Source organism: Gossypium raimondii, chromosome 11 (assembly GCF_025698545.1).
Source record: "Gossypium raimondii isolate GPD5lz chromosome 11, ASM2569854v1, whole genome shotgun sequence".
Classification (NCBI taxonomy): Eukaryota; Viridiplantae; Streptophyta; class Magnoliopsida; order Malvales; family Malvaceae; genus Gossypium; species Gossypium raimondii.
The window spans coordinates 53,989,947-54,014,080 of NC_068575.1; the positions used below are offsets into that span (position 1 = coordinate 53,989,947).

At 32.7% G+C, this 24,134-nt stretch overlaps 2 protein-coding genes and 1 long non-coding RNA gene across 3 annotated transcripts; 1 reads left to right on the forward strand and 2 right to left on the reverse strand.

Annotated features, from left to right (window-relative positions):
• The first annotated feature begins 2,700 nt into the window (after positions 1 to 2,700).
• LOC128034539 (uncharacterized) lies at positions 2,701 to 3,677 on the forward strand. Its single transcript, XR_008190608.1, has 3 exons — positions 2,701 to 2,858; positions 3,132 to 3,271; positions 3,384 to 3,677. It is a non-coding gene; the product is annotated as an uncharacterized LOC128034539 (long non-coding RNA).
• Positions 3,678 to 3,719: 42 nt separating this feature from the next.
• On the reverse strand, positions 3,720 to 7,548 carry LOC105802899 (probable receptor-like protein kinase At5g24010). The gene is made up of 2 exons (XM_012634805.2): positions 7,379 to 7,548; positions 3,720 to 7,114 (listed from the first exon to the last, which is right to left on the reverse strand). Exon 2 carries the CDS (start codon positions 6,376 to 6,378, stop codon positions 3,889 to 3,891), a length of 2,490 nt encoding a protein of 829 aa, XP_012490259.2. The 5' UTR covers positions 6,379 to 7,114; positions 7,379 to 7,548; the 3' UTR covers positions 3,720 to 3,888.
• Positions 7,549 to 11,739: 4,191 nt separating this feature from the next.
• On the reverse strand, positions 11,740 to 14,980 carry LOC105802898 (probable receptor-like protein kinase At5g24010). Its single transcript, XM_012634804.2, has one exon. It carries the CDS (start codon positions 14,922 to 14,924, stop codon positions 12,291 to 12,293), a length of 2,634 nt encoding a protein of 877 aa, XP_012490258.2. The 5' UTR covers positions 14,925 to 14,980; the 3' UTR covers positions 11,740 to 12,290.
• Positions 14,981 to 24,134: the final 9,154 nt, after the last annotated feature.

Genomic DNA, 24,134 nt, shown 5'->3' on the forward strand with positions numbered 1-24,134 from the left:
ATGAATTTTTATTTAGTTGTATTTGAGATAGATTAAGAGAAGTTCCATTGCATACGACGCCCAAACAGATTAAGAGAAGTCAAAGAAGAAGAAAGATTCATCAAGCAACTAGGATTAACTGATAACAATGTCCATTCCATATAGAAAACTAAACCAATCTATAAGAATTAGATATCTTCTCCCAAGTTCAAAATTTTTCGCAAAAATATATATATTGGGGGGACTTGCAGAGATGGAGACATTTAACTTTGTAGTGATTTTAAGCTAACCCCAAATAATTTTGATCAACATAAATAGAGAACTGTTAAGACCTAAACATACTCTACCTCAAAAGCATAGTAAACAAAAGAAAAACAAAATATATTACCCATTATCCTTACCTTGCGATTTTAGGCGAGAGTTAAGGATTTCCGAGGGAGAGGAACCCCAGTCGTCGGTAAGATTCAACAACCAAACGTGCTTCGAGAGGAAAAATGAAGCAGTGGGAAATGGGAGGAGAAATGATGGGGACAGAAAAAGGAGAGGGTGGAGGTAGATTTCGGGTAGGGAGGGAGGGTAAAACAGAGAGTTGGGAAGGGAAGCCGGACGTAATAGGTAATCTGGGATTTGGGAAGGGAATAGAAAAGCAGGGAATTTGGGGATTAGGTCGGGATTGTATTATGCGCGTAATATCTATTATAGCGAACCAAACGCCGGAATAGGGGCGTAATGTAATAGGCGGGTAATCGGGGCGTAATGGATTACCTATTACACTGAACCAAACACAGTGTAAGTGACATCCAGAGCTAGCTGGTTCTCCTTGAAATGCATTGAGGCACAGTTGATTGGACATTTAGAGGTAAAGTACTGTTTCGGTACAGGCCACGAGAGCGGTACCAAATCGAGGTAAACTCTAAATATTAGATATGACCTCAAAATAACAAGGGTTGAGGTCAGCCAATGAGATAATAGGGGATAAATTTCTTCCGAAAAAATTTAATTTGTTATTCTTCTATTAGAAATGGATAGAGATGACGTGAAATTACAATTTCATACAATACTTTCTCCCCTAATCATACCAATAATTTCATATCATAAAATAACAAATATTACTTAAATCTCAATCAAAATCATATGATATAATTTCTCAAAATCACAATAAACGAGGCCTTAAAGGGGCGGCTAATATGATTTTACTTCTCCATGGATTAAAACGTAGCCCCTACACTAAGTAAGATGTCCAAATACAGTTTATGTTAAAGTTGGAACTTTTTCTTTTATAAAGTGGTAGCCCAGCCCATAATTTTGGTGTAAAGGGCCTCTCTAATTTAAAAACCAATTAAATCCCTCGTTCAGAAGCAATCAATTGAGTCTTTAATCAAAAGTCTGTAATTAATTCAGTCCTTATAATATGATTTTTCGTTGAAGCCCTAGACAGACGTGAAATATAATAATATGATGGCTAGCATGGCATTTAATATGAAAAATGCTGACGTGATGGAAGGCTTACTTAATTTTTTTATTATTTTAAGAGGGTATAATTGACTTTTTAAATTGATTTTAAAATTATTAAAAATAAAAAATTATAAAATCTATAAAAGCATAAGTTCTAAAATTTTTATAACATAATATTTTAATAATCTCTAATAATTAAAAAAAACATTTTTAATAAAAAATTATTACTCATTATTGTTTTCATTCACACACTATCTTACATCATACCTCAATCTATTTTTATTGACTTCCCTCATATCATCTCTCCTCAAATAAAACCATTACTATCACTCATCTTAAGTTACCAAACATCCCGGCCCGACAACCCGCCCGAAATATGGGAGGGTTCGGGTAAAAATATAGTCCCGAAATATGGGTTTGGGCAAAAAAACGAGGCTCGTTTAGAAAACAGGTCGGGCCTTGGGCACCACTTTTTTGGCCCAGGCCCGACTCGGCCCGAATATAATAAATATATATTTTTTATTTTTTATTCTTAAAATAAATTTTTTGTGTTTATTAAAAAATGGGTCGGGCCGGGCTGGGCTTAGGAATTTTTTCTGGGCCGGGCCTATACAAAATTCCAGGCCCATATTTCGGGCTGGGTCCTGGCCTAGGTCACAGGCCAAAATTTTTTCTGGGCCCGGCCCAAATTCGACCCGACCCGGCCCATGGACACCTCTACTTAAAACAAATAATGTATAGAATGAAATATTGTATATAAAAAAAGTATTTTTATAAACAAATACCATACTAATAATAATATTAATAATAGTAATAATAAAAATGATATCAAATCAATTATTTAAAAAAAAACACATGTACAAAAAGGATTAAATTAGTCCTAAAGCAAATGTTTGGGGAAAATTTGAAAATAAATAAAATAAAAGGGAACCGATTTGTAATTTGTTTGAAATTGAAGGGACTAATGCAGCAATTAAGCGCACCAGTCTAGGAAACCAGGTCAGATCATTGAAAACAGCATCGTTTTGGACATATGTATCCTCAACTGATAAGAGGATGAAATTGGAAACAAGATAAACTTATATGGCCGAAATTAAAAAAATGAAAGGGATTGAATCAAAACAAATCGAGAAAATAGGAGGATTCAATGCGCAAATAAATCATCAGTATAAAACACGCGGATCCTCTTTCTCGTATCGGGTCGGATCATCGGGTCTCGCCTCTTAAACGGCGTCGTTTTGAAGCTATTTGAACTGAGCTTAAACGGCGTCGTTTTGAAGCAAATCTGATATTCTACTCCATTTTCAGTAACAGCAGCCGCAAGAACTGCTGTATCCTCCCCTCTGCTCTTCATGCCGAAACCCCCCCTTTTCAACTTAGATTTTGACGAAGCAAATCAGGATGTCGACGGCGCGCCTATGTTGGTAAGGACCTCTCTTCTTCCTTTTATTTTCGTTTGGTGCACCAAGAAAAAAAAATCAAAGAGATAAAAGAGAAAGAAATAAAAGACGAAGAAAATCACCTATCAAAAAAACTTTTCTGCCTCGATTTTTTTTTTGTTTTCTTTCTTCAATATGCGTAAAAAAAAAATTTTGCAGATGTCCATCGGTTTTTATAACCGAATCTTTACAGAGAAAAAAAAACAATCTCTTTTTCTATATTTCTGTTATTCTAGTGCTGTTCGTGGTTTGTTACAGATGCACTGGAGGAGAACGTGCGTTGTGCGGGGGCGACGTGGCCCGATTCGTCTGCGGCGGAGGCGTGCGAGGGAGCCTTGCTGACGTGCGGCGCTGGGGCAAAGGGCTAGGTTTTTTCGGATGTGTGCTGTTAGGGCTAGGTATTTGGGCCGTTAGTATAATTGGGCCACATACATGTAAAAATGGACTGTTTATTATTTTATTATTTTGATGTTTATTTATTTGGCCCGGGCTTAAAATTGGGTATTACAGCTGTAGAACTCTTCGATCAACAAAGATGACTGGAGATGCAAGTGAGGAAGCTGTTCCCGAGATCAAATATGTTAGGACTTCAAATTCAGCTGAAGGTCACAGCGGTTGGGTTTTATCAAAGCAGGAGTAGCAAGCGGCAACTTCGGCTTCCGGACCGAGCAGAAAAGGCCCTGGTCTTTAGTACAAATCTCTCTCATTCGGATTTATGTTGCTCATTTTTTTCCTTTTGTCCTTCTGGTTTGTAATATTCAGGACTCTAGTATTGGTACATATGTTATATAAGTTGTGTTTCTAGCTGGCATGTGTACAGTTTAACCATCTGGTCTGGTAAACATGTGATCTTGAAAATGGTTGTTACATTATTATATTATACATCTTGCAGTTTAAACACTGTAATTGAAATGTCTTGCTTATGAAAGCAGTGCCAAATTTAATTCCAGATGTGAAACATAGGGTAGAACAAAAAACATTACACCGGGAAACTTTGCTTTATAAACCAAATGATTTATCTGGCTTCATCCATTTTCAATTGGGAGAAAACTCCACTTGCCGATGGGACTGAGTCAGATTCATCCTCCTTTATGATGGACATATCATCTCCCTCAAATTCGATATTTGTGGAAGGTAAACGCTGGATAACATGCAACGATAGCATACCGTTAGTATTTGATGCACTGTCCTCGTGTGGCTCTTGGACAACTGCTGTTTGCTGGAGCTGTAACGCATACTCCAAGTCCCATGCCACATCACCCATGCCAGGCCTATCACAGGCATCTTCTTGCAAACATTTCTCTGTTATCTCTGCAAATTTTCTTAATGAGTTGGGATTGATCTGATCTCTTATGGATGGATCCACAATCTGATCAAGCAATCCTTTGTTCTTGCAACGCATTCCCCATTCTGCTAGGTTCACTTGCTCTCTTGGGAGTGCAGGATTGACAGCCGGCCTTGCACAGAGCACCTCAAGAAGAACCACTCCGAACGAATAAACATCGGATTTCTCTGTCAGCTGTTGTGTTTTAAAGTACTCAGGATCAAGATAACCAAAAGTTCCTTTAATGCCTGTGCTAACATGGGATTGATCCGGAGGACCTGATCTTGAAAGGCCAAAGTCAGCTACTTTGGCTACAAGGTTCTCATCGAGCAAGATGTTTGTCGACTTGACATCACGGTGAATGATGCCCCCAGATGCACCTTTGTGAAGGTAATGAAGTCCTCTTGCAGCACCAATGCAAATATCGAGCCTTTGCTTCCAAGACAAGCAAGGTAGTTTTGCGTTATATAGGTGATCCCTCAAAGTTCCTTTCTCCATTAACTCGTACACAAGTATCATCTCAAGCCTTTCATCACAATATCCGATCAAAGAAACAAGATGGCGATGTCGAATTTTTGATAAAACCATGATCTCCGTCTGAAATTCCGGTAGACCTTGACCTGACCCTGGCTGACTTCGTTTCACAGCCACTTTCAAGCCATTCCGGAGAGTCCCTTGATAGACAGTCCCAAATCCACCCTTACCAATCTGCAACTTCTTATTGAAGTTTTTTGTTGCCAACTGAATCTCGTCTAATGGTATCCTTAAACCAAGGTTCAAGTTAGGCACAGGAGAAGCAGTAATGGTTCCCTCTTTGCTTGGTGTCTTGGATTTACCATGAGAACTTCCTTTAAATATAGGTAATGGTGACCATTCTGAAGTTTCAACAGGTTTTGGCTTCCTACGTCTCAGTCCAATAAACAATAGACCTCCAAAGATGCAGACAAGAACAAGACCTCCGAGGACCACACCAACAATAATGAAGGGAGACATATTGTTGGACTTATGTGTTACAGGGACCAAATTAGATTTCCCCATCATTTCCATTATCTCAACGCCATTTAGAAAAGCATTTTGAACTAAAGAATTACTATCAGGCCCTATGGAGATGTTTATGAACCCTGAATCATCAGAATCAACCACAAAGTCCATGAAAAATGGAGTCTCCAGTTTAACCACTTCTCGGTAAGGGTTAATGTTCTGGCTGAAGTTGCTATTTATATAGAGAAAAAAACTTAAAACATTCTGTGATACACTAATAACATCGCAGAAATGAACCCGAATCAAGTGCCTAGCATCTCTGGTTACATCATAAGACCAGGTTATATTGGAGTCGTTTGATGCCATCTCTTTGGAGGTCCTGTATACTAGATCTGGTGCAATAAAATCGGTAACAAGATCATAATTAGGCCTACCTGAGAAAACTTCACTATTCTTTGCAATGCCTGAATTGGTCAGATAACTATCATCAGGAAGCCATGTTCTTAACAAAGTATCATTATCTGGTGTAAGTGTAGGGCCTCCAACATTAATCCTATGAATCGTCTGTAATGCTTGAGAGAGCAGGCCTTTGTAATCATTGCTGTTTCCAGTCCGACTAATCTGTGTAGGCTCATCAGAAATGGAATCTGGAGGGGCCGGAAAGACCTCGATGGCATTGATGAATGCGAAAGAAGATCCTTGCGGTACAAAGTAGATTAAAAATTTGCCTATTGGAATGCTCAAAATGAATTCCTTTGTTATGGTAGAGCTGCCAATTTTTTGGACAGTGAAATCATGCAAGAGGAGAAAACCTGAAGCTGAAACATTGAAAATAGCATCTGAGATATCAGTTGAGTTGGAGAAATGAAGGCGTACCAGGTAAGTGCCATTAGTATTGATTTTGAACTCATATGAAGACTGCTTCCGAAAAACTCTTGCAGTTTGATACAGAGGTGGTGTTTCTGATGCCTGCCTGTTGTATGTGACAAAGCTGTTTTGTTCCGTAAATGAAACATCCGAATTCGAGTCACTGACAAAGGTCTGGGAACTGACGTTTACGGCGATGTTTGATCCACAGTTGATGAAATACTTGTCTGGAAGCGTGTATGCTGAAGAAGGCAGCTGATATGAGAAGAAAATGACAAGATAAAGAAAAAGGCTTAAAGACTCATGATGTTTATCCCACTGAAACTTTCCCATTGATTTGCAGTATTTGGTTAAACTTTGTCTCTTCAAAACAATTCCATTATGTGAATCAATGATTCCTATTGAAGGATTGAAGATAAGTCAACAGGGAGCCTGAATTCGTTTATGAACCAAAACAGGCTCAGAGAAAATTCTAAGCCGTGTTGCATTGGGAAATGCCTTAAATGCCCTCGTAATTGTAGACTTTGTTCATTCGGTAGAGGACATTTCTGGCTTTACAGGCATTTACTTGGTCAATGGAAACAGTGTGATGCTGATGTAAGCTTAAATGAATATAAAGACGATTTGTCTTCTTGCAATCTGGTCACATCAAAACTATATTCTTTTAAGATTCTTTCAATAATTTATACTTATAGTTGTAACCTTCCAATCACCATTTCAGGAACCATTTGGCAGAAATTAACCTACTATCAGATTTGTACAAGCCCAAATTTACCCGGGGCCCAAAAACCCAATTACAACCAAAACTAAACATTTAAAAACCAAGCCCAATTACAATACCCGGCCCAATAACCCTAAGCCCAATTAACAGTAGCCCAAATCCCAACATCAAATCAGAAACAGAAGAACGGTCAAACCCTAGCTGCCACTGTCACGTCGGTCACCGCCCACTTGCCACCGCTCAGCCACCTGCTCCACCCGCAAAAGAAAAGAAAACACGGAACAAAAGAAAGGAAAAATCTTGTATTTTCGGCTATAAGAGCCGAACCTCACTTTGTAAAAAGGGGGTCTTTTCCAGAAATAAAAAAGGAAGAAAAAATAAAAAACACCAAAACGGAGAAGTCTTTAGAAGGTTTACTGGGATTTTGCGTTTTAATTCTTTTTAATTTTGTTTTTTTTACTCTACCTTTTATCTATTGCTTTTTTTACATACGAGAAAAAAAGAAACAGGGGATCGAATACCAAAGGGTCTAAAGATCGGGTTTAAACAAAAAAGTTGACATTTTTCCATTTGTTTTGATTCTTAAAAGAGAAAATAAAACAAAATATTTACCCGTTTGTCGGTGTCCCACTCTCCGATTTGCAAGGCCACTTAATCCTCGGGGTTAGGCGAAAAGCCACAGCAAAAGGGGAGGCAGATCCAAAGATTTCCCTTTTTTTTGGTTTATTTGGCCTTAGATCGGGGTAGAGAGAATACTCTGTATTTTTTCTGAAAAAGAAGAAGAAATGAGTTTTGAAAAAAAATTAGCTTTTATAGTGTTACAAAACCGCACCGTTTCATTCAGGGTCTTTTAGTGCCAAAACGGCGCCGTTTTGCGCGACCCGACCCGCACCCAGGGATCCGCGTGTTTTCTTTTAAATTGGGACAATAGCCATCTTGGTCCTTCCGAATTTTACACCTGTTTCAATTAGATCCTTTTGCTTGTTTTTATTTCTTTTAATTAAGCCCAATAATTTTATTTTATCATGATTCAGTCTCTAAGGGAACGGTGCTTTTTGGAGGATGGGATTATTGCCCATTTGGCCCCTCCTCGTTAACCGCACGTTCAATTTGACCTTTCTTTTCTTTGTTTATTCCCGATTTCGCTCCTAAGATTTTATTTATTTCTAATTTAGCCCTTTTTCATTGTTATTTTATTATTATTAACTAATTAGATTATTATTATTATTATTATTATTGTAAGTATTATTGTTGTATTAATTTATATATTTGTTTACCCCTTTTATACATTATTTTATTTTATTATGTGCTATTATTTTAACTCTTTTATCATATATTATATTTCATAATGTATTAGTCTAGGTTTTATACTAATTCAATATTGTCTATATATTTTAATGATTTTATTTTATAAATATATATTTTTAAAGAAAGGTTTATTTTATATACTTCTATGTTTAAAAATCACTAATAGTTTTACACAATACTATTTTATTTATATATCTATATAAATGGTAGAAAGCTATTTTGATTTATATATATATTTATATCCTTTTCATACTTTATAATTTACATATACATATATGCATATATATATTTTATAACTTATTTATATTCGTATATATATATACATAGTTATTTTTTGTATGTATTTTTATTTACATACATATCTGTATATATCTATATACCTATTTTTTCATAAACACATACATATTTATCCTTTTATAATTCTATTCATTCTCTTTATTTGTTTATTTATTTATGTTTTCATCATTATTTTAAAAGAATGTTTTAAGCTTACTTGTTTATTATATTTGTTATTTTGCATGTTATTAATTTGTCCTTTTTATTCGTTCATTTTTATTTTTGTTGCTCGTATTATTTTTATACTATTGCATTCAATATTGCTTTGTACGCATGTTAATCTCGTGTTTTATTTCTACTATTTCAAGTTAGATTAATTTATCTCAACGTATAAGTTTCGACTTTCAAATAAGTAAAATTTCGTGTTTAGATTTGAGAGGATTGAGTCCTAACGTATTGGGTTTTAATTTTTTCATTGAATCTAAATAATCGAGAATGCTCTTTAATAAGAAAAACATAAAAAGCTCATTATCGGGAATTTAATATGTTGTGTCCTAACGCATTGGATATGACACGTTGTTTTCTTGAATTGAGAATTTTTAAAAAAATAATAATAAAGGCAATAGACAATGTTTAGAATTTTGAGAAATTGTGCCCTAACGTATTGAGAGCTGCGATTTTTTTATCTGACTTAAACAATTGAATATCTTTTTAAACTTTATTGCATTAGTTTTCGGACAAGCTCATTTTTTGAGGAGGTGAAATATCATACCCTAATTCATTAGGTATAACATTTTCTCTTTGAAATGAAAGGGTCTTAACGGCTAATTTGATTTATACAAGTTTTTTAATACAATGATCGTATTTTAAAATTTTTGCACATCTTTTATATTAAGACACTAATTAATCAACTAGGTACTAATTTTTGGGCGTTACGAGGATGCTAATCCTTCCTCATACGTAACTGACTTTCGAACCTATCTTTCTGAATTTTGCAGACCAAAAGCATTATTTTAATAAATTTAAACTGTTTATTTAAAACAACTGTTTTACGAGGTGACCCGATCACACCTCATCAAAAAAAGATTGGTCGCGACTCTAATGTTCGTTTTTGTTTTCAAAAATCCAAGTCGACCCCGTTTTACAAAAAATGGTGTCAACAAGATTGATATCGAAACTAAAAACAAGATCACTTGTTGACACTATTTTTTTGATAAAACGGGGTCGACTTGGATTTTGAAAAAAGTAAATGAATACGGGAGTCGCCACCAATTTTTTTAATGAGGTGTGATCGGGTCACCTCAAAAAGTGGTTGTTTTTAATAAATGATTTGGTTTTATTAAAACAACGATTTTGGTCCACGAAATTTAGAAAAACAGGTTCGGGAGTCGGTTACGTATGAGGAAGGATTAGCACCCTTGTAACGCCCAAAATTAGTACCTAGTTGATTATTTAGTGTCTTTAGTGCCGAAGATTGAAAACTTTGAAGAATTTTAAAAATACGATCCTAAAAAATTTTCGAATAATATGGGTTGGAATTTAGGATTCTCTTGTTTCGAAAGGATATCACATTCAGCACATTAGGATACGATACTTTAAACTCTCGAAACCAAGATCACCTTATAGTTTCCAAAATCCATACTTTGAAATTTTAAAAGGATATTAGGCTATTTGGCTAAACGAGAAATCAAAACCCAACACATTAGGGCACGTTTTCTTAAATTTCCAAACCCAAAATATTGCCTTAATTTAAAATTTTCTTTTTGTATTTGAATAAAAATTATGCATGACGGAACAACAATTATAATAATATAAGTAAAAATGATATGAGCAAAACAAAAATAATAAAAGATAAATAAAAAACAAATCAATCATGTACACAATAACAAGCAAATAAACAAGTAAAAAAAATAGAGCATTTAAAGTAATAATAATGAATATGTAGATAAATGAATAAATGAACATCAAGTGAATCAATAATAACAACAAAGAAAATAGATAAAATTGTAAAATATAAAAGTATATGTGTACATATAAGAGAAATATATATGTATGTATATATATAAAATTATGAAAATATGAAAATATATGTATATATATGTATTTTAAAATTATTAAATATAAAAGTATATGTAAGTATGTATATACACGTATATGTACATAAAATTCTAAAAATATGTGTACATATAAGAGAAATATATATGTATGTATATACATAAAATTATGAAAATATGAAAATATATGTATATATATGTATTTTAAAATTATTAAATATAAAAGTATATGTAAGTATGTATATACACGTATATGTACATAAAAATTATAAAAAAATATAAGTATGTATATATATATTCGTGAAAAAAAATATGTATATAGATATATGTATATGTATATATATATATGGATATGTATATAAATTATAAAAAATATGAGTATGTATGTATATATTAAATAAATTATAAAAATATATATGTGTACATATATATATTATGAAAATGTATGTATGTATATATATATATATAGATATAAATATAAAAAAGAATTGATAATAAATGAGAACTGTATTAAAATGAAGTTAAAATAAAATTGAGAGCCCAAATTAAAAATAAAACGCGAAAGGGATTAAATTGAGAAAGAAATAAAATTAAAGATCCAAATTTAAAAAAAAAGAATCAGAGCCCCAATCTGACGCGCGTAAAAATGGAGGGACCAAAATGAGAAATATTCCCACCCTCCAAAACATTGCGTTTCGGAATGGACCAGATTGTAAAGCAAGATAAATTACATGGCGAATTTAAAAACAAAAAGAACTTGATTGCAAAATTATTTAAAAGCGGAAGGGCTGAAAGCGTAATTAGCCCTTCCGTTTTAAAAAACACGCGGATCCTGGAGTTGACGGGTCGGGTAATCGGGTCTGACGCAAAACAACGCCATTTTGGGCGTTTTGGAGCTGGGCCAAAACGGCGCCGTTTCACGCTCCTATATATCCCAAAAAAATTCCCAAAAATTTCATTTTTTCTCTCTTTCAAAATGTTTTTTTTTTCAAAAACACTCTTTCAAATCCTCTCTCCACGATTTTCACCACCTCCCATGAGGTTTCAACCATCGGCATTTACTGCCGGCAGTTGGTCATTGTTGTCGATGTTGCAGTGTCTGACGATTGGCGAAAATAAAAAGTGTCCCTTTTAAGCGCCTCTTCGCGAGGAGTTCCGTTTTGGGGCTAAAAATGTCGAGATCTCAACAAATCGGGCCGAAAGTGAGAAAAAACCTTTCGGTTCTCTCCTTTCACTGCCACCAAAATAGGTAAAACCCTAACCTTTTTTGTTTTTTTCTTTGTAAAATTATTAGAAAAAATAGTAAATAAATAACATAAGGAAAATCACCTTAGAAATTCAATTGCTTTTTTATTTCTCCTCTGTTTTTTTTTTGTAACCCCCCCGAAACAACAAAGCTTTTTCAAGGCTTTTATAGCTGAAACATACATGATTTATTTTTTGTTTTTTCTTTCTTGTTTCTACTTGCGTGTTTTCCTTCATTTTGCAGATGATTGATGGGCGGCGGAGCAGGTGAGCAGTGGCAAGTGGGCATGGCGATGGCGGCTGTGGCAGGGCAAGCGGACGACCCTAGGTGTGGCGCACCTAGGGTTAGGGTTACTGTTTTGCTATCCTTGTTTCTGCTGATGGGTATTGGGTTTGTGGGCTGTTGGGCTAGATCTAGTTGGTTTGGGTTTTGGGCCTGTAATGGGTTATTTGGGTATTGTAATTGGGTTTGGGTAGGTTTAAGTGAGTTTTTGGGCCTGGGCAAAATGGGCTTGTACATCACTCATGAGAAATTACTTTGTATTACTGCAGTGAAACATGTATATTGATGGGGTTCCCATTGTCCTACACCACTGAAATTCTTCTAAAAAAATGGGGTTTTTCCTTTAAACCAGTGGAGATTATCTAGAATCACCAATCCTCAATTCTGTGAATACTTCACTAGCAGTTACATCTGAAGTATCATCAAATACTAGAGTAGTGTTGTCTTCATCAACAGCTGGAAAGCTATTAGACGGTAATTGATGGAGAACAGGCATCGAAAATTCCAATGAAGCATTGGTTATACTATCTTCAAGCGGGCCTCTGTTGATTGGAGTAAGCTGAAGCTGCAATGCATATTCCAAGTCCCACAAAACATCACGCATGATTGGCCTTTCACTACCATATACCTTCAAACACTTCTCTGTTGTTTCAGCAAACTTCCTAAATGAGTTGGGATTAATAGTATCCACTAGTATTGGATCAATAATATTATCAAGTTGACCTTTCCTCAGCCAATACATTCCCCATTCAGCTAAGTTCACTTCCTCCCTCCTGTTCGAGTTGATGACCGCTGGCCTGGCACAAAGGACTTCTAGAAGTACAACTCCGAAAGAATACACATCGGATTTATCTGTCAACTGTAGAGACATGAAGTATTCAGGGTCAAGATAACCAAAGGTACCTTTTACATCGACGCTATGTTCTACATCAGGAATGCCTGATTTTGAAAGACCGAAATCAGCAACTTTGGCCACAAATTGTTCATCAAGCAAGATGTTTGTTGACTTAACATCACGGTGAATGATTCCTCCAGCTGCACCTGTGTGCAGGTAATTAAGGCCTTTAGCTGCACCGATGCAAATTTCTAGTCTTTGCTTCCAAGAGAATTCAGAACGTGCACTGTATGATTTCTCAAGATCGGCAGTTGAATAATAGAGATGATCTCTAAGAGTTCCTTGCTCCATGAATTCATAGACCAGTATCATTTCAAATCTTTCATCACAATATCCGATTAAGGAAACAAGATGACGATGGCGAATTTGAGATAAGACCACTATCTCGGTTTGGAACTCTAAAAGGCCTTGGCCATGTCCTGGTTCACTCCTTTTCACAGCCACTTTCATGCCACGAAACATTCCTTGATAGACTTTTCCGAATCCACCCTCCCCAATCACCAAGTTGGAATCGAAGTTCTTGGTTGATTGCTCAATTTCATGATATGATAATCTCAAAGCAAGGTTTAAATTGGAAGGTAACATATTAGAAGTCTTTTCAGACATTCTATTGTAAGAACTGCTTCTTGCATAGAAAGGCCCTGAGAAAGGCCAACTTGAAGATTGTCCAGGCTTTACTTTTCTCCTTTTCAAACTCAGAAGCACTATTGCTACCAAAATAATAACAAATGAACCCCCACCAATGGAGCCAACTATAGCAAACAGACTAGTCTTATTACTTTCAGGCTTCCCTGGCCACGAAACAAAATCTGATTTCTTCATTAACTGCATTATCTCTAGCCCATTCAGAAAGGCAGTTTGATTTTGAGAATCCGATCGAGGCCCTATACTTATGTTCATGATTCCAGACTCATCAGAATCAACCACAAAATCATAGTAAAATGGAGTAGCCAACTGACCCATTTTATCATATGGATTAATCCTCATACTAAACTTGTTGTAGATATAGAGATCGAAGATTGTGACATTAAGAGATACACTAATTATGTCACAAAAGTGGACCCGAACGAAGTGACTAGAACTCTTGCTCACATTAAAACTCCATGTAACATTGAAGAAATTTAGTTGTCTGCTCTCATCTATATTCATTTCTTTTGCAGTCCTATACACAGGGCTTGGGGCAGTATATTCAGTGGCTCCTCCTTCTCGATAGTTAGGTGAATCAGGGAAGAAGTCACTGTTCCTTGCAGCCATTGGATTAAGCAAGAAACTATCATCTGGTATCCAGTTCCTCCACAATGTATCATTTTCTGGTGTGAGGGTAAGCCCTCCAACATTAATCCTAAAAAGTGTATGCAACACCTGAGAAGGCAAACCATCAAAAGAAATTCTACTTCCTGCAGGAGTAACACGAGAAGCGGTATCGGGGATGAAATCCTCGGGGGTAAGAAAGACTTCGATGGCGTTTACGAAAGCCAAGTTTGATCCATGGGAAGGTATGAAGTAGATCCTAAATCTTTTTACATTGATGGTGACCAAAAAGTCTTTGATGACAGGTGAACTAATACTGTTCTTGAGAGTAAAGTCTGATAATAGCCAAAATCCTGAAGCTGAGACATTAAATTTAGCTGTGGCTAGATTAGAATCAGATGAAGAAACAAAGAAATGGAGACGTACAAAGTAGGTGCCGCTCTCATTAATTACAAACTCGTAAAAGGAAGGGCGTCGATAGATTCTTGCGGATTGATAGAGTTGAGATGAGGAAGGATTTGCATAAGGGACAGGGCTGCTTTGCCCTACAAAGAAGGAAACACCGGAATTCAGGTCACCGACAAAGTTTCGACCTCCGCTGCCTGAGACGTTAGAATTAGATCCACAGTTGATGAAGTACTTATCTGGAGGCGTGTAAGCTGATGAAAGGGAAAGAAGCAGCAACAACTGGAGGAGGAGGAGGTTTTGAAGCTTTTCCATTAGAGGAGTGAGATGGTAAAGGAGGCAAGTGTAAGTAAGAATAGAAGGTAGTAGACACCTTGAAACCGAATAAAGGAAATTGAGATAATTCATCTCCACTTTTTTGGTGTGGAAGTTGGAAAGCATTGCAATTTCCTTGAGATTTGGGAGCTAGTTAAAAGTTGATGAATTATTAGTGGGGGCAGTCTAAAAAGAAATATTATCTTTCTTTAACTTTAATAAAGAAGTAGGGTATGTAAACCTAAAAGATTATCTTTCTTTAACTTTAATAAAGGAGTATGGTTATTGCGTTCATATTGCAATTCTTTATTTTTTACATTTCTTTTAGTATACTCTACCCACAAATTCTCTTTTGGTAGAAAAGAATAGCATAAATCGATTACAAAAAAACACCCGTCTCAGAACATATGAAAGCTCTTCTTATCAATTAATAGAAGTTATTGTGTAATACCCCAAAAAAAATTTTTTACAATAAGATATTATATTTGATATAATAAAATAAGGAAATAAAGCGACAAAAAGGGGAAATTTTGGAGTTATGTCAACATTGGGAAGTATATTATGACATACTAGTTTAAGAAAGGATTAAATCGCAAAAGAGAGAAAAATTTTGTTGCCCAAGAGTAAATACTCAAAATTTGAGGGGTGAAAGTGTAAATATGAAAAAGTTGAAGGACCAATGGTGTAAATATTTTAAGGGTGGAATGATCTAGAAACTAAGGAAAATGGATAGATTAGGACCAAATTGAAAAAGGTGAAGAATTTTGAGGGACTAAATCGCAATTTTACCAAATTAAGTGATGACTCAAGGATGGAATTTTGAGAGATCATAAAGGGAAAAATGGTCAATTAGAAGAGAGAGAAATCTAGAAGTTAATGATGATATTGGAGATATTTTAGATTAATTAAATAAATAAATATTAGTTTATTAATATTTTAATTTGATTTTTAAATAATATTTTATTATTTTATTAGTATTTGATTTAGTATATATATAAGAAAAGAAAGATGAAGAATCATCCAACCCACCATCTTTCCATGCATTTCACGTTAGAAGAGAAGAGAAGAAAGAAATTTTTGCTTTCTTTACAAATTGGTCATTCTACCAAAAATTTATCATTTTCACCTAGAAATCAAAAGAATTTCCATATCTCTCAAGAGAGAAAGATAACAAGGAGACTATGAGGAGCTAAAATATCAAGTTAGATTCGAGAAATAGAAGCTGGACGAGAGAGAAAATTAAGTTAAAGATTGAAATCAATATGACAAGGTAAGAACATCAAGATTTCAATATATTTTTAAGTTTGATATTATTGAAAAAGCATGGAAATGATGTTATAGTAGAGTTTTCTTATATAAGGTCTTATGTTCTTGATATATTAGTGAAGGAAATAAGTGAAAGTGATGGGAAATATTATAGAGAAAGGGAATAAGGAGTTATAAACTTAGTAATCAACATCTTGCACTAAAACAGTTTTGGATAGTAGCAGTAGGTTAAATTTGAAAAATCACCATAAATCATGCAAATTTAATTAGAGGATAATAAAAATATGTAATTAAATCTTATTGAGTCTAGTTTCTAATAGAAGAAACGGTGTAAGTAATGGAATTTTAAATCATGAAATATAATGAATTTTGTGAGACAAGGTCAGAATGAATTCAGGTTCCCTGTTCTGACTTTTGAAAATCATAAAAATTGGAGAAAAATAATTAGGGGTTAAAATTTACATTATTAAAATTATTAATGAGTCTATTTTAATATAAACAAATGAGAACATCATCTGTATCCCGTACGATGAGATAATTAATTTTAGTGAAGAAGGGTCAAAACTGTCAGACAACATAATAGGGATGAATTTAAAGAATAAACTGTACTTATTGAATAAACCAAAAATTCAGAAAATTTTATGGTAAAATATATGTGAGTCTAGTTTCATATAAAATTTACTGATCTCAATTTGGAGTTCTGTAGCTTAAGATATAATTAATTTAGTGACTATGACTCAAGTGAACAACTTGTTATGAGTAAACAAGTAAATAGTGGTATTATGTATATATCAAGGATGTGGAATGGAGTGGAGGAGGAGGAAAATATATGTGAATATTCAGATAATATGAGTTTATTTTAAAATAGCTAATTTACATGTTTTAGGTTCAAGGACTAAATTGAATAAAAGTAAAATTTTAAGGAAATTTTATAAAATGTCAAAATGACCAAATTGCATGAAATGAATTGTTTTATTATTTAAATTAATAAATTGAATGAAATATTAAATTAGATCAAGATTGGGTGGAAATTCAAGGAAAATGAAAAATTATCAAAATGTCCCTGAATTGTGGTATTTCTACAGTTTAGCCCGGTAAGTTCGTGTAACTTGAATTATATTCTTAAATGCTTGAAATGTTTGTTATTGATGTGAATATATTTGAATGTTAGATGAAATGAAATGTCTGAAAATTAATTTATAAATTTCGGTAATACTCCGTAACCCTGTTCCGGTGACAGATTCGGGTTAGGGGTGTTACATATTGGACCGATATTGAAGGTTATTAAAAAACCACTAGACTTGGAGCACCAGATACCGCAAGTCTTGCCCTATGACCAGCAACCGCGTTTTGGGATCTAGGAACATGGCACCTTTCACTTACGATTAAAGATACCATGAATCAAATGTAGCTCCACCATTCTTCTATTAACAGATCCACCAGCCAACAATGATTCAACTAGAAGTGCATTATCACAGTCTACCTCAACCTATCGCAATCCTATCCCCCATGCAACACGCAAACCCTTTAGCACAACTCTCATTTCCACCTTGAAAATATTATCCTGCGGAAAGCGAATTAACATGTAGCCATGTCATTGTCATTGCTATCCTCGCCCAATACAGTCCCAAATTAGAGCTATCATCTTCCATGATTGAATTGAAACTTCAATGCCTCGATCAATATTATTCAATATTCCATTCACTGCCACTTCCAAGTCCACTGTAGATGGTTTATTTTGTAATACGGTCACTCCAAACCTGTTGCTCAAGTTGTTGTCAATTGCCTTCTAGAGCTATTGCAATTTCAGTCTAATAGTGCTAATCATGCGTATTATAGATATGCGTACTAATTGTGCATTGGAAGCTTCAACGCCTCGTCTAATGGTGCTAATTGTGCAGATTATAAATATGTGTATTCTTTTTACTTCACTAAGATTTTTTTTCCACAGGGTTTTATACTTTAAATTCTAGTAGTCATTATTAGTAGAGTTTTATTTCATTTATACTTCTTATGGCTATAAATATAGACTCTAAAGAAGCATTGTAAAATATTCCTATTGATCAATAAAATACACTCTCTTTTTGCTCACCTATTTTCTTTTCTCTTTACTTTATGTCTTTTTATTTTATAAATGTCTTTTTTTAAATTATTATAGGTAAAGTTTATAAAAATATATTTAAAAAGTTCAATGAAGTAGTTTTAAATATATTTTCCATAAAATGTATTTAATTAAATTAAGGATAAATATCAAAATTATACATGAACTTTGATCCAATGCGCAATCTCATGCATTAACTTTAAATTTGTGTGATGTTATATATTTTGATTCAATTTTCACAAATCACAAATCACAGACACCATTGTCAAATTAGCATCATTTTACATTCATGTATTGCATACACAAACAATTATATTATTCAATATAAAACAAATGTATGTATTTTTTCTTTAAATATGTACAATAGAATGAAAATCAAAGTTCCATGTATGCATATAATTCCCAATTTAAATTTCATGTGTATAATTGCACCAAATCAAAATTCATGATCAAATTGCACATTAGACCAAAGTCCATGTATAATTTTATTTATCCCAATAAATCATTTAAAATAATTGATCTCAAAGTTTAAAAATTTATCTAAAAATTTTAACTATGACATTTTGATAAGATAAAAAAGTATATCACTTTATTATTAACCAAAAATTATAGCTATTCAAATATATTTCAATTCGAAAAATTATATATCTATTTAAATAGTAATATTTATTCCTAAGAGAGGTGGCTATCTAAGAAAAGTTGTGTTCGCATAAACAAACTTGAAGTTTCCTATAAGACTCAAATCACTTGGATGGATGACTAAAACATATAAAAGGTATAAAACATATTTTCATTCTATTTTCCTCCATCTTATAATATTCATTGATTGCTCTAAAAAATATTTTTATCGTTATTTAATGTTTAATGTACTATTTTCGTTAATGCAAAATATAGATAATCATTGGGTTTCTTTGTATCTTAAGATTTATTTTGTCTAGAACTCTTTTTGCACCAACATATACATGGAGACAAATAGAACCTTAAAAAGTTGCACACCTTGAAACTTTCATTTAATTTCTCATAATTTTAAGCTTTCATTTTCATAAATTTATGAGATACTAAAAACAAAGAAGAAAAGATGTGTCTGTTCACTGTACATTCACATTCCATCGCAAGTTATAGTACTATGAATATGGTTAAAGATGATAAGGGTAACACTGAGGTTAGTGATCTTGTTAACTTTTTATTTTGAAGAAATCTTTGTACCAAGAAAAGGTACATCGAATTTGTTATTTTACTATTGTTGCATGAATTGGATTTCAATGGTTATGTTTATTGAAGTTAGTTATTCTACCCTTTCATTTATCGTTATTGAAATACCATAAATATTTTAAAATATTTTAGAAAATATTAAAAAATATTATTTTCTTATATACAATTTGTATAATCAAGCTTGTTCTAAGATATGTATTGATAAATTTATATTTTGCATAATCAAACTTTCAAATGAAATTGAAAATTAGTACATTTTCACCCACGCTTCGTTTTGAGTTAACTATTTAAATTTAATTTACAATTTGATACTTGAAATATACTTATTTTCCATTTTAGTATCTGAATTTTTTATCCAATTTGATATGTAAAGTATCATTCAGTTATATATTTTAATCCAAAACTTAACCCATGATAAAAATTCACCTAACCTAGACATGCCACATGTCTTTACTTATTTAATTCATAAAATATTTTTATTACTTTTTTATTAAAAACATATTTTAACCAAAAAAAATAAACATATATTATTAAAAAGCTTAACTTAAACCCATCCCCTAGCCTCTCACGCATGCCTCCCTCATCTGATCTCTAACACATCAATGAAGAAAGAACAAAAAGAACAATGGTAAGAAGATCAAGAAAAATTGAGAAGATAAATCTCTTTTTCTTTTGCTTTGGCTCTCCGATTTTGCAAAGAAAAATCCCTAGCCCATCCCACCTCACTTTTGCTTTGGCTCTCTAATTTCTTGGATACAAGTCTCTTTTTTCCTTGACCCCATAAAGTTTTTTTTTTTTTTTCTCATTGTATTCAAGAATGAAGGTGATCCCATAAACCTTGTTACGGAGCTAATGGGGGGAAATTTTGGGTTTGTACAATGAAATTCTTAGATTACTTTAAACAATTTTAGTTTTGTCTAGGTTTGTTTGGGTGTATCATATTGATATATGGTTTCTAGAAAAATTTTAGGTTAGTACAATAGAATTTTTAGATTACTGTAAACAATTTCGGATTGTTTTCTGGGTTTGTCTTTGTTTATATTGAGTTTTTTGGTTTTAAATTTGCAAATGGAGAACAAATAGAGAAAGAGGAATTCTGGAAGAACATTATGAACATAAATTACCCAATTTGGGTTAAAACATTTAATTATTAAATGGAATGAATGAATTTCTATTTTTATAATCTATAATTTATTTCTATTTTGTTATATATTTTTGAATTTTTATATATTTAATTCTATTTTCTATAAGTTTTAAAATATATTTGATAAAAATACATTTTAATTAATAATGCCATATGGCATATTTTTATTGGTCACTTCTATTTTTCTTTAATGACATTTAAAAATTGGACCAAAAGGAATCAAACTTTATGTACCAAAACAGAAACATTGTTAGTTTGTGTTGACATGACATTCTTAGTTAGTTAAGATGGTGTCACATAACAACCTCTCAATGACCAACATAAATAGAAGTAAAAAAAAATCTTTACAAATGTATAAATTACAAAAATATATATATGTTTTTAGTAATTTTATATATTTTAATTTATTTATAAAATATTTTATTATTTATATTATTATTTTGAAACTAAATAATATATAAGTTTTTTTTATGAAAATTGAAATATATAAATTAATAAAAAAAATATAATTTTTTGCATAAAATGAATCTAGACAGATGGTTACTCAGATTCAATTGCATCTAGACAATCATTTGTCTAGAATCATTTGTCTAGAATGATTCTAGACTAGAGGTGATCACCCGACGGCCCGCCCGAAATATGGGAGGGTTCGGGTAAAAATATAGGCCCGAAATATGGGTTTGTACAAAAAAATAAGGCCCGTTTAGAAAATGACCGGGCCTCGGGCACCACTTTTTTGGCCTGGGCCTCGCCTGGCCGGCCCGAATATATAATAAATATTTTTTTTATTTTTAAAATACTTTTTTTTATTTTTTATTTTTAAAATAAATTTTTGGTGTTTATTAAAAAAATAGCCCTGGCCGGGCCGGGCTCGGGCTTAGGAATTTTTTCCCGGGCCGGGCTTGGACAACATTTTAAGCCCATATTTCGGGCTGGGTCGGGCCTAGGACGCGTGCCAAATTTTTTCTGGGCCCGGCCCGGCCCATGATCACCTCTATTCTAGACACACTGTTTAGTTTTTTATATACTTTTTTAAAATATTTTTAATATTTAATATTTAATTTTTTATAAATTTATAAATTATAATTTTTATATATATTTCAAAATAAGAACATAAAATTTGATATTTTATTAAAAATTAAAAATATATAAATTTACTAAAAAATATATAGAATGAATATGAAAACAAATTGTTGTCCATGTACTTGATGCGAAAAGGATTATATTTTTTTATTAATTTAAATATTTTAAATATTTTTATTTAGGTTTTTTACGTGACATATTAAGAGGTTATCACATGGCACCACTAAATTAGCTAGTAGTGTTACGTCAACACGAACTAACAGTGTTAGTACGGAAGTACCAACCTGGTTGATGGAATACAAGTTTAGGTATCAACTAGGTCATTTTGAACTTAAAAAAGAAATACACACTTGGTATCTAGGAAACAAAAAAAATGGCATTATAATGGACTTGAACTTAATAGAAAATTTTAATGGTATTACAATTCTTAAAAGAATCACATCGGCATTTTAATCAAAATAAAATTTTAGATTAACTAATAACATTATAAAAATTGAGATATCAAATTTTATCGAAACTAAAGCAATAGAGAATATATTTCAAATTTGAGCTAAATACAAGGACCAAAATTGTACTTTAACCATTTTTATAACCTAAAAATATATATGTTTTAGAACTCAAATTTAGCCATTATCTTCTCCTGTTAAAAAAAACACAATGTACAAGTGTCAAGTAAGGCCTTTCTTTTATATATAGTAATAATTATGCATAATTTTAAGAAATCAAAATTACATTAGGAAATGTAACTAAGAATTGAAGGATTGGTAATGTGAATTTACCATAATGAATTGTATGATTAAAAGACTAAATTCACATTATGTTTAAAATATTAGAATAAATGGTAACACATATATGTCAAATTTATTTAAATCTTATATAAACTAAATTGAATGGACTTAAAAACACAAAGTATTTAACTTTACAATATACCATAAAACTGAAAAGGCTGGTCATATATGTAGAACTTGAATCGCTAGACCCAATATTCCTCACTCTTCATCTCTATTTCAGCAATTAACACTCAAAATTTTATGTAGTGTAGCAACATGTGCAATAATTTGATTTAGTAAAACTAGTCATATCTGCCATCTTTTTTCTTAAAGCCCTTTGGAGGGGGCTGAAATCACTTAGCCCAACATCTAATAGGCCCTGAAATGGGTATCATCTCAAACCAAAGTATTATATGATGTCTATTATCTAGTAGGAATCTTCACCATGGTACTATCAACTCACAAGAGAGGTAGGGTGAAAGTAGATTAGGGAAGACTTATTCTAGCCCAAGAAAAGTGGTTCCCAAAACAGAAATATATTCGGACGGTCTGTAGTCACATTTCGATATGTACTCAAAATTTATAATTCTAGTCATATTTGTTAGCACAACCTAAACTTTATTCTATTTTTTGGATAATAAACACAAAATTACGTTATTTAAATAAATGCATGAAAACTTTTCATTTAAACTTTTAAAATTTTAAATTAATAAATTTTATTTTGGTCCCTAAAATGATAAAAATTAATTTAATCCTTTAAAAATTGTAAAGATTTAGGCTATTAAAATGATAAAGTTATATTTTTACTATCGTAAAAATTACAATTCAATTTCGCCCCCTCCAAACAAATTTTCTAACTTCGCCCTTGAATACACGATGGAAAGAAAGTGATTTTCAAAATAATCCGTCTTGTCTTCTTAGTTGCTATTAAAAGAAAAGAAAAAATCGAAATAAGATAATGATAAATAGATTTATTTATTTTAAAATTTAATTCAAATGACATGTTATCACTTAAACCTTAATTTTAAAATTTTGTACCAAATAATAATCTAACGTTTTATAATATGAAGAGTTTATGTCACAACTTAATTAGCTTCAATCCAGCCAACATTTTTATAAATCTTGACAGTGTTAAATTAGATTTATATATCTATCCTCTGTTGACTCATGTCATTAAATATTGATTTTTCATTTACTATGAAGTCACCAAAATTTCATTTTATAAATCCTAGCTTTGGGTTAATTCACCTGCATATAAAGAAATGAAAACCCAAGAGCGATTCTCAAGCTGAAATTACTTTATTCAAGAAAATTAATATTACAAATATAAATATGACATCAGCTGAGATCCTCAAAGATAAGTAATGATATTTTCAAGCGTGTAGTGAGTTGACCTAAATTTGAGCCAAACGTAGAATTGTAGGCGGGGCTAGCTGTTAATCCATCGTCCCTCCCAATTGGGGAATTGGGTTTGGCTTTCAATTATACTAATCTCATTTCGGTTGGAGTCTAAATTTAAACATCCCCTCCTTATATTTTAATAAAAAAGAATGCCCTTTCAGCCATGCATGGCTGCCACTTTTTCTACCCTTTTTCATGTTTTGACTGTTAAACAAAAGGGTAAAGGCCGCCACTCTCACGTTGCATCATGCATGTGACTTCCCCACGACACATCAATCATGTTCTGATTCATAGGTTCAATCACTTATTCTGATGGATCTAATTTATGGATTTGATTTGCGGGTTTCTGAATTTTGTTG